Source organism: Parambassis ranga, chromosome 8 (genome assembly GCF_900634625.1).
Source record: "Parambassis ranga chromosome 8, fParRan2.1, whole genome shotgun sequence".
Taxonomy (NCBI): Eukaryota; Metazoa; Chordata; class Actinopteri; family Ambassidae; genus Parambassis; species Parambassis ranga.
Window position 1 is genome coordinate 13372782 of NC_041029.1, and position 11947 is coordinate 13384728.

Sequence of the window (11947 nt, forward strand, 5' to 3'; positions counted from 1 at the left end):
GTGCTTCCACTGGCTAAAACAGGGCTGCCACTGGCAAATTTGTAAAATCAAATTTCATGGTTTGAACAATGGACTGTTCATTCCAGGACTCCCCTTTTCAGCAGAAAGATGGGAGAGGATGTTTCCTTTCACAGAACTCCTGCCCCTAGATTCTCAACCTGACCTTGGAAAACCCCATCAGACATCAGACCTCGCCTGTGTGCAATTTGGACACATTCCCTGGTGTGCAGAGCAGCACTGTGTGTCCCCGTGGCCTAACTTGTTGTCTCTGTGAACCACAGCCTTGAGCCAGCTCCTGCGGCTGCCCCGGCCCAATTCGTGGGGGTGTTGGCCTACCTGAAACACTATCCAGGTCAGCTCTGGGCCCCTCACAGTTCACACACACCACACTTTACTACTGGGCAAACTATCCTAAGTATAGTCACTGCCCTGCAAAAAAAACAGCCCAATGCTTCATTTTAGATTTCTCAAAAATAACAAAGACAACATGAACTGCAAATTTATAGGCTGGTGTGAAATCTACGTTATATTTATAAGGCCAGTGGATGATGTGAGGCAAATGAGGAAAAGATTACGGTTTGGATAATGATATTGCATTAATGTGTAACTCAGGGGAGGTACTGTAAATGTCAAACCAGACAGGCAAGAACTGAACAGTGTCAGACTTATGAATGGAAGAGAGTGTGTATGGTAATTCCCTTCCACTCCCTGTAACCATACAGTAAATGATTTATCCAAGCCAACAGCCCCAGAGACAGAAATTAAGTCAGACAGTCACGACTAAAAACAAGACTAATCACAGCCATGACAGAATTTCACAATATAAACTGGTCAGATGATCAATAAACAAATGGGACAGGTAGGCAAAGTCTTAATATTTTGAGTTGTTTTACAGAGAAATAGCTGTGCAATAGAGTTAATGGGCTGTTGGATGAGGAACGAGGATAGCGTGCGATGCGAGTCCTGGCAAAAGATCTCCCTTTGGACGGGCAGAAGATGAATCACTCCAGACTTGAGCAGAGCACGGAGGGAAAGATGCCGTGATGTGTTCGTTCCGTGGCCGACTTCCGCTCTCGCTCTCCCCCCAGTCAGCTCCCTCACTCTCTTTCTGCCTTCCAGCTCTCCTGGGAGGCTGAGTAACCAGGAGGAAATGCTTGGGCTCAGCCAGTGTCGGCCTGAAGACCAGATGTGTGGCCTGGAGGTGGTGAGGCAGAGACGCAACGGAAACCAAATATAAACCAGCGTACCGTGACACCTCTGAAGGCAGAGGGCAGCACCGATGGTTAATGGGACCCGCTCTCTGTGAGTGTTTGTTCCAAGTAACAGGATGCGCTGCGGTGCTCCAGTCCACACTTACTTACAACTGCCCGGGCCTGCACACTCTGTGGTGGTAGTTTAATGGTAACTTCAAATTGCATAAAAAATGAATAAAGGTTTTAGTGGAAACATGGAAAGAAGAAAGAATGACGGATGTCCTGTCCTAAAATTAGTGCCTAGCTGTCCCAACACTGGAAGCATTCAGCACTGTGTGACTATTTGGGCAGCTGTGGAAGAGCAGTTTCTTTGAATGACAGCTGTAAACACGAAGGGAAAATGTTCTGACATGGCCCTGTCCTCTTCAGAACTGAGTCATGATTCCAACCTCAGTAAGAAGACTCCTGGCAAGAAACAGAATGGCTTCAGTAGTGTGGATGCTGCACCTCATGGCATGCACTGCCAGCATGTTGCAAAACAATGCAGGAGATGGTGGTGAGGAGGATTTTGGATGTCCCACGGAGGGAGACTCCACCATATCTGTGGGTTAGTGTGGTCTTCCCTGGACAAGAGTATTCCAGCATTATTATGAGCCAAAAGACACACATGCACGCTTGCCATCTCTGGACAAAATAAAGCATTCTGGGTAAAGGTTGGGAGGTGGTCCTGAGGGGTTTTTCCTAGGAATCACTGTAGAACATCCTTCAACCATCCATCCCACCCAACCCCCGTCTGTTGACACCAAACTGTATCAGCTAGATCTGTATATTCAGAGGGGAGGGACCCCTGTGAGCAGTTTATCTTTGCTAAGAACAGTCAGCTTGGTTCAGCTGTGGTCTTAATTATTGGCTCAGTGTGAACTACTGACACAGACCTACAATTTCCAGCACAAAACAATGACACAGTGAAGAGAAAACAGGTTTTGTAGACAATGATCAATAGCTTCCAAGCATTAAGCAATCAATAAACAACAACTCCATAACACCTGAGTCCATTTATTGTAAGAAAAAAATGGCTCAATTATCCCTAAATAATGGTTTACTGCCATAGTTTACTTGATTAAACACTGTTTTTTTCCATTAGGAAGCAATCTGATAAACTGAACAAGCATGACCACATGATAGATTAAGACAGAATGTCAGTCAGAGGGAAATATATCATACAGATTAATAGAGCCAGACTAATACTTTATGACCCAGGACAAGTCCATCCATAGTTATGAATATTTATGAGCATAAATCAATACAGCCAAGACTAATCATGTAACATCCACTGTAGGGGGCAGCTCTAAAGACACAGTAGCCTGTCATGCTGCAATGTTCTGTATGGATCAGCATTAGTAGTGGACTTGTTTTATGGTTTCAGGCACTGTCATACATTGGGTGACTGACAACAATTTGTGTGGTCTCAATAGTGAAAGTGTTTCTATCCTATCTGGTTACCTTTGTGTTTATAATCCAAAGAAAGATCAGAACTCAGTCCTTGCACATAGAGCAAAGTTGATGTTTTAATGAGGGATCTGGGAACGTAGCAGGAAAAAAAGACCTCTGTGTCACCCTTTAAAAGGCCATCAGGCATCCCCTTTGGGACATGTCACTGTGATCCTGCATTGGTTGCAGATATGGAGCACATTTGAGGGTTCCTCTGACCACAGATGGCTGGCAAGATGGTACATTATGACCAAGATACAGATTGTACACACCAACACCTCTGCAAATAACTCTGGGCAACAGATGTTGCTCTTATCTGGTGGTTGCTGTTGCCGTTAAGACTTCTGTTGAGCCAGTAACCTTGTAAAAACTTATCTGTTGCCATCGTTTTCATGCAAACTACACTGCAGTGTTATACCGGTTGGCTGCAAGCACACAAAGGGCTAATGGACAGATAGAGCAGGATATGCAGGTAGTGGCTGCAGGTTGTGTTACTTTGGTGCAAGCACACATATATGCCTATGATACCAAACAGCACACACATGCAGCTTTTCTTGCACTGAGGTCAAAGAGAGTTAAATATTTAAGGGTTTTTCTAAGGCACTGTACACAAAGATACAGAAAGCGCCTACCTCAATTGAAGGCAACAATGCCCCCTCACAAGTGGGTGGACAATGCTGAACTCTCTGTGCCTGATCAGATGACTAACATTACAGAGAAGACAAGGCCACAGTCTTATTTGCAATTGAGCGGATGGAGGCCAAATACACAGGATCAGTTCAACACACTGGCTTACAGCTTGCGTCAGAATGTGTGAGTGTGTGTACAGTGGATTGCTCAATGTTGCCCTAGACCATGCAGACCTTAAACTAGGCAGATTCTTATGTGTCCTATGATCCCCACAGTTAACATATGTACTCAAAAGTGCAACACTTCATGTTATAATCACTGGCTGCCTTTCTTATCACACCTTTAAGTTCAAATCTATATTTACTTTTCAAGTGTAATCATTCTCATATCAGTGGCTGTAACCATGTGTGTTTGCACAAACTCCAATTACACGAACGCCAGACTGTGCACAATCGGCGCAGTTTTAATGAGTGTAATAGCATTTTAAATGTATATCAAGGAAGGATCTGTTGTGCAGGTGGAGAGTTTTTACCCGTCCATTGGGAGTCAAGTCCTCCTTGTTGCGCAATTCAAAAGACTCTTCCTCCTCTTTCTCCCCATAGTCCCGTCCGAGCAAACTGAAGCCCTGCCTGCAGCACAGAAACCAGCAAACTCCTTGCAAAGGCATTCAAATGAGGTTAAGTGTGTCGTCTTGTGCGATCCAGATCGGTGAATTTAACATTCAAGGTGTCCTCTCGGGCCGCAAGTAGTAACTCCACGAGTTGCGTGAGCGCATACAGCAAGTCCCTCTCCATAGATGTCCAACCAGGAGGAGGATGGAAGGGAGCATAGAGGCTTCTTCTCTTCTGTCTTTTAGATACTGTTCATGGCAGCAGTCATTCTCCAGCAAGTGCTTCAAAGAAAATCCTTCTCTCCCCCCCAACACCTCTTCCAGGAGTCCAAGCTGCTTCGATCACGACACCTTACTGTCCCTCTTTGAACCACTAATCAACACACCAGCCTGGCACTGAAGATTAACTATACACCTCTGATATAACGCCTGAGAACTGTAACAGTGGTTATATCTACTTTTTCTACACTCATTTGGTGAGTGACGTGAGAGCGCACCTCTGCACAGAACACTCTGTCTGAGTTTGAACAAAAGCGTGCAGCAGCTGGGACGGGATAGTGTGGGAGGTGAAGCCACGCCCACGGACCTCAGGTCAAACGCGTGATTGGCTGAGGGCAGACACTCCCCGGCATGACACGCCTACAAGAGCATCACATGTCCAGGGGGGGAGGATGACAGAAATCAAATCATCCAAATCACCATGATGTCTGATTAGTAGGGGATTTTTGTCTGAGTGGTATATACAGTGTCATCTTTCTGAGCTGCTTTATTTTCTAATGATTTTTTAAAAATGTTTTATTCATTATTTGTTGCTTTGATACTTTGTATACTTTTTACTAGAATACCATGTGTTCATAAAAAATGTTCTCAGTTAATTTAACAGGCTGTTAACAAATAAACCAGACATTAATTAAGATTTATTAGTAAGCATGTGACAAAAAGTCAAATAGTACTTTACTGCTCCTTTAGTTTAATGAAAGCTCATCAGTATTTGGATCATTTAATATCAAGTGTCACCTGTTTGGAGAGTCGAGGGGTGTTGAAGCTGTTAGACCTAAAATACCTCACACCACATATGATATTTTTCTATTACTGTCAAGTAGCATAAAATAAGAATACTCAAGCAAGTACCTCTGGAAGTATCCCTTTTTTATTCCTATGAGTGTGTGTTTTACATTTACGTCAGTATAGGGTATAGCAGCTTATTGTGCTGTATATCAAAATAAAGTCCACCAAGAACTTTATTTGAAGAACAAATCAGATTTGATAGTGTTATCACTGATACAGATCATTCACACACTGTGTTTCTGTTTCCCTCCTCTCTCTCTTTGGCTACTTTTTGCACACTCTCCTCCCCCACTCTTTCCTCTTCCACTTTGCTAAACAGTCTGCAAAGATGCAGAAGTAGGAGGTAGGAGGACCGGTGCTAAATCCATACACGTGACATATCCAGCCCCCACTGCACTCATGCTTATTTCTTCCTTAATATCCCTTCATTTCCCCTTCTCTGCTCTGTGCACAGCTACCCAACACACACACACACACACACACACATCTCAGTCAGCCGGCTTTAACTCATTCCTCACCGAGGAGAGAGCTCTTAGCCGTAACTGATGGATTCTCTAATTTCGGTCCGCCCATCAATCACATACACTATGGGTAGCTTCAGATACTTTTAACCCTTGTCCTCACTGTTTCCCTAGGGGCTTTATGAATCAATAAAAAGGGCTCATGGATGCACCTTTTTAGCTGGTGTACTTAGCATTATGAACTGTAGGCCTGAGCACACCCCTCACCCATCGCACACAGACACACACCGGCCCATATTAAACCACTGTAATCACAGGAAGAAACGGAGGGAGTTCACTCCTTTCAATATCAACAAGAACCCTGCACATGACAGCAAATATATCCTCAGTCCTCTTCTTGAAACTACAGCAGCTTTCTCTCTCTCTGTCTCCAGGCCAGATCCTCCCTGTCCTCCCCCATATCCCAAACAATACGCTGGGGGCCCCCTTCTCCCACAGACCTGGAGGAACATGTGTTTTATTTTTAGAGCTCACTCCCTCAGCCCACTCCCTCAGTAAAGTGAAAAAAGAGAAAAGCCCTCCCTCTATGTATGGTTTTCTGAGAAAGTCAGTGCAGAGTGCAAAGGTATATCAGCACAAAACTTAAATAATCTGAAATTACTTTAGAGCAAATTACTTTAGAGCAAAAGAAACAAATGGGGAAACGTCTTTCAATCTCTTTCTCCACCCCCTCCTCTGTTTCTCTTTTCCTGTGTTTCCAGGAGATGACACATGATTCTCTATTAGCACACAGACACACACACACACACGGGTACACGCAGGATAACCTGATACAGTGTGTCAGGTTGAGGCACCAGATCAGGAGTAGGGCAGATGATTTGGTTGAGCTCCCAGTGTGAACACATGCCAGGCTGGTTGGCCTCAAGCTGCGAGGGGAGAGGGAAGTGTGAATCTGGAATAACAGTGTAGTTATTGGCTGCTTATAATAGCTGCTTTTGGATTTGAATTTGGCTTGAATATACACAAAAATAGCTCTAAAAGTGCAGTGGGACTTATGTTGAGTGAAGTGAAAGGACTCTTGCTTTTGATGAATCCTTTCTTGATGAAACTTTGTCCTCCATCGTCTTCTTTTTCAGTCTCCTCCACTTCCTGCCTGCCACTCCTGCATATGGGGTTCTTAGCTGAGACGCAGACACAAATCGCACATGTCAAGTTGATCAGAGACAGAACACTGCTGTTCCTTCTTCTCTCTGTCTGTCTCTCTCTCTCTCTCTCTCTCTCTCTGTCTTTTCCCTTTGGGTCTCAGCCTTCAGGATCCTGTTTCACTGCAGCCCGCATCACAACCAGACTCTTATGTTGGTGAACCAAACTGATTCAACAACAGAAAGTGTTGTAAAGTCTGGTCTGCCAAGACCTTCTTTGCATGGTTCAAATTTGTGTGGTTATGGATCCTCAAGGATTCTGTAGGTGATGATTGATCAAGTCTTTGGAAGTTTTGAGGTTTTTTTGAGCATCCAAAGTGGTCTGTCTTTACGCAGCCCTGTGTCTGCACAAGACAGACTCTCTGTCTTTTTGTCTCAGAAGTCAGGGCCAAGGTCAAAGTATATCTGACAACCCCAAACTGAGGATTTAGGATAGGAACTGACCCTCACCCGTGACTCGGACAGGATTTCCTTCCCACTGCGTTCAGCATTGAACTTAACCCTGATCCTGCTGTGGCATCACCCCACCTCCATTGGCAGTCTGATGTGTTCAGGTCAAGATAAAGCTGAGGCTGTGTGTTAGTGAACAGAGGGCTGCTGTTTGATGGCTTTTGGCCCATGTAACGGGATAGGGCTGCTGTGAAGCCCTTTAACCACTGCACCACTTGACCTGAAGTTCCTACTGTGAAATATCCAACTGTGCATGAGGATTGTTTGTGACAGACAGGCTGCTTAATGTGGAAAAAGGGCTGAAATAATGATGTTAATTAAATAAATGAGAAAACTACGGAAAGGTATGCTTTGAGCTGCACACACTTCCTGCCACGGAGAGTTTCGTCATATGGATTTTCAAATCAGACGTTGGGATTCTCAGACACAAAGTCGGGCTGATATTGATACTAAGAATCTTCTCTCTTCCTGTCCGGTTCCAATGTGTGTTCAGGGTCAGTATAAAGTGTTTCTAACCCTGCCTCTGTGCACATGGCACACAGGATTGTATCAGTGGCAGGCTGTGCATGCAAGGAAAAACATTCCCTGCTTCAACTCTTGACCCTCTCGCCCCAGTTAACCCCTCACATTCCCCGTTTGGCCTCCTTTCCTGGCTTCATTACAGTGACCCTTAGCACTCCAGACTCATGCACATCGGCTCAGCCTGTCAATACATAAACAACCTGCTGAACTTGTGCAAGGAATGAATAATGTGTTCCAAGGAAGCTCCTCAGGTTTTAGGAGACTGTGTGATATTCTATACCTGAGGCATTTGCTGTGAGTACGGTTACACTATGGATCCATTATTGACTGCATATTACAGCTGCTAGATGTTTTCCCGGAGTCTGGAAAATGCACAGGAAGTGAGAGGTGTGGACCATGATATATGACAGAAATATATTTAGATATGCCATCCATTAAATCAATCATTCATTAAAAGCTGCAAGGGTGTAATAAAAAATTAAATGTCTGCATTCGTCCCATTAGCCTGACTATGACACCATGACTCTAACCTTTTCCCCAAGATGAGGAAGGAGCTCAGTGGGAGCCGTTTGACAGTGATCCACAAGATTTTTACCCTTCCCCTTTATGAAAGCATTCCTCAGCACGTGGAAAAATGAAAATAAGATACAATCCAAGAAGCCATGCTATCTATAACTGTTATCAAGAGCCACATGAACAGGAGATTTACTAGAATCAGTGAGGCAGACAGAAAAGATAATTATCAAGATAATTGTCAACCAAAAACAGCCAGGAGACTGCAACGTATAGAATAGACACAACAACTAACAGTGCAAACAAACAGCGAGATACGCCCTCATATTGTCTGGTATTTTGACATCAAAGAGGTGATAAAGACAGATAAGATTCCTCCAGACACATTCTCGGAGATCTAGTTAACAATTTAACTGCACATGCTGGAAGTGCACTCTCTCTGGTTCCTGTAAATTTCTGTGTAATATCTGAAGGCTCGAGGCTCTCCAAATTAAAATCATGTATGATTAACTTGAGCCATTACTGGCTGTGTTAGTGTAGGTTAAACACTGCCAGTGTGCCAGAGCACAGGGGGAAGATAATGTATTGACAGTTAGAGAGAGGCCGGGCAGAAAGCCAGAGTCCTTCAGCTATTTTTAGGATGCTGAGTGTGTGAAAGTACACTGAATCCAGAATTGATGACATTTTGCCAAAAATGCAAACCTGTGTCGGATTAGCGGTGTCTGTGCATGCTAACAATGCAACGTGTGCTTATGCATAAATGTGCACGAGTGTGCTTCGGCACAGGAGTACCTATATGCAAAGCAAAGAATGCAGAACTTAGTGTGTGTGTGTGCACAATTAGAGTGTGTTGATCGGTGATCACCATGGAGAGCCAATGAGAGATGGACATGTCGAAAGGATTTGCAGAATCACTTGAAACAGTGCTGCCCTGCTGTTTGTGAAAGAGTCAGCCCTGCTCGTCTGCGCTCAGTCCTGCTCTTGTTTCCTGTGTTTAGATATCAGCCTTGAGAGCAGGTCTTACTAGTACAAGCAGTATAATTACTGAATATGGAAAAAGTGCCCACTGCTTTACCTCAGTCTGAGGCAGCAGGCCTTCATAGAGCGACTGTATAAACTTCTATTCACTTGGACAAATTTGCAAGAATGTGCATGTCTTTACAGCCAAACCCAACTCCAGAACAGATGTATTTGCTGTGATCTTAAACATTTATTGTAAACAGGAACTCTCAGAGACAGAATCAACAACATCAAAGCCTGAATGGCAATGAAAGGTAAGTTATTTGAACTTCTGACACATAGCTGATTGCAAACGTTTAAAAATCAACACAGGAAGTAAATGTGACGCTACATGAAATATAAGCATGTGATGCACGTAGGCTGGCTCGGGAGAAGAATTGGGTATGAAGATTTTAAGCAGGTGAAGGCAATCATTTGAACTTACTATACGTTTAAATCCTCTGTTCTCTTTAAGAAAATGTATACATAAACTGTGTGTGTCTGCCTGTGTGCTGTCTCATGTTTCAGGATCTGATTCAGGCCGTTGCTAGGTGCCGTGACCTCCAACAGTAACGTTCATGGATACAGAGGGTGAACCCTGCAAACAGGAGTGTAGGGTTGTATTTTATTTCTGCACTTCCCCCTAGCCCAAACACACACTGTATACCATAAACCCCCCACAGGGCTGTCCGGTGGCTGGGCTTGTACACTAATGGTTCATCAACAGGAACAGTATCTTGTCTCGTCACGGCTAATGAGCTCTCTCTCTCTCTTAATCAGTGGAAATACAGGAGTCCCTGATCTCGAGCTGTATTCTTTTCAGTCATGATGGTGGTTTTACTATTAAATGCTTCTTCTTTATACTCTTCTGAGAAATAGCCCTCCAAGTCATTAGCTGCCCCTCAGCTGCCCCCAACCCCCCAACCCCACCTGCAGGCTATGAGTGGAGAGGGGCCCAGAATTAAGGGGACAAGCTGTTCTGTAACCTCACTGCCAAATGTACTTTACTGGAGCTCAGCTCCAAGGAACTGAGCCGAGGAGGGGAAGGACACAGCTTGCATGTCTAGCCAGAACTCTCAGACTGTGTGCATTCAGAGAAAAGTATATTGTAGACAGGACTCTAAGAAAAACAGACCTTAAGAATTAACCATTGCCTCCTGTGAGTGTTGGAGTGCATGATGTCCGTGTTAGCTGAATGAGAAGAGAACAACTCAGCCGTGACTTTTTCTACACCAAAACAGGGTTGTTTACCGCCTTCATATTTTGTCACTTGGCGTAACCCTTTCCATCCTCACTCATCATCCTCCCAGCTGCAACTGTCATTTGCTACAGTCAGCATTTCACTTCAAACAAAGCCCAAGGCAGCGCAACAAAAGAGAAAAGACAGTGGGCAAACATACTGGGAGGCAGACTAAATAACTGCGGCTTGTTTGCTGCGTGAGGGAAACACAACCTAGTGGTGTGTATGTCTCTCTGGCTGCGGCTACGCATCTGTGTGCATATGTGACCTTCTGTATTAGATGTGTGTGTGTGTGTGTGTGTGTCTGCTGGCAGCAAACATCAGAAACAAAAGTGTCTCAGCTCCACGCACCTCCAGCAGGCCGCAGCTGTTGTCAGTATTCAAACTTAATGCAGGTGTCTGTGCTGTTGTCTTTGTGGAGCTGTCGATGTGTGTATATATCTACTGTGCATAAATGTATGTAGGCGTGTGTGCTTATTAACACCGGTCTGTATGTGCATAAAGATGGCTGAGTGACAGCAACAGGTGTCACGACTTGTGTACTTTACACAAAGGTATCACTTTGTTGTTTTAACAGAGCGAAGTGACTGAAGCTCAGAGACAAAGAAAGAAAACACTGCAGCACAAACTAAATGTACTATCATCACCTACCGTACTGTTTTTTTTTATATAGGACTAATAGATATATAATGTGATTACGAGACAGAACATATAAAGATATTCATTTTAAATAATTTAAAAAACACAGCAACACAATAAAATAATCATAATATAAGCAAAATTTAAATACATTAAAAGACATTTGTATGACTTTTATGCACTGCTCACCTGCTCTGCTGCTGTATACTACTCTAAAGTAATTATCAGTATTATTTCTTATAGAGGTCAAAGGTCATGGAAGTTATAATGTACAATATTTCCTTGATCCTTGAGGGATTTTTTTCTTTCACAATTACACAGTTTTCTTTCAAGGTAAGAGTCAGATGAGACTGTTGTGTCTCTTTATGGGCAGATCGGGGCGTTACACATGCATTCGATCTCAGCCTTTGTGCTAAGCTGGGCTAGTTATTTCCAGGGCCCAGCCACAGACATTAAAGTGCCACCAAGCCTCTAAATTGTTGCTTGGTTTCCAACAATTTGTGCGTCCACTCTAAAGTGTAAGTGGTTGAACAGGTTGTAGCAGCTGTCTCTAACGCAACAGTTGAACTAACACTGTAGGGGGGGGGATACATCCCCTGCTGGGCTTATTTTCAGCTGGGATTGGCCCTCACCAGCTGGAGGTCATACCGGTGTATAGACACCTGAGAGCAGGACGTTTTAATAGCTCTGTTTACAGCCGCAGTCCCACCAGTATAGAGGGGACATCAGGTTCCCATAGGTGGCGACCGAATAAACACCTGTCTTAACAGTGTCCAACACAATTTTGCTGAATTATCTAGCACACAAACCAGCTAACCTCAGCGTTACTTCCATCTGTTTTGTGTTTAACATATCAAGACACACATAAATAAAGCCTGCGCTCATTATACAAATCTTCATCCATCTTCATGACAGATAGCACTCATCCA

At 43.9% G+C, this 11947-nt stretch overlaps 1 protein-coding gene across 1 annotated transcript in view; it reads right to left on the minus strand.

The window, feature by feature from the left end:
- The window catches only part of plekhh3 (pleckstrin homology, MyTH4 and FERM domain containing H3), a 28843-nt gene extending 24403 nt beyond the window's left edge, over positions 1–4440 (minus strand). The window contains exon 1 of the mRNA XM_028411827.1: positions 3847–4440. Within this exon, the coding sequence (XP_028267628.1) occupies positions 3847–3981 (135 nt within the window). The 5' untranslated portion in view covers positions 3982–4440. The remainder of the gene's footprint in view (positions 1–3846) is intronic.
- Positions 4441–11947: the final 7507 nt, after the last annotated feature.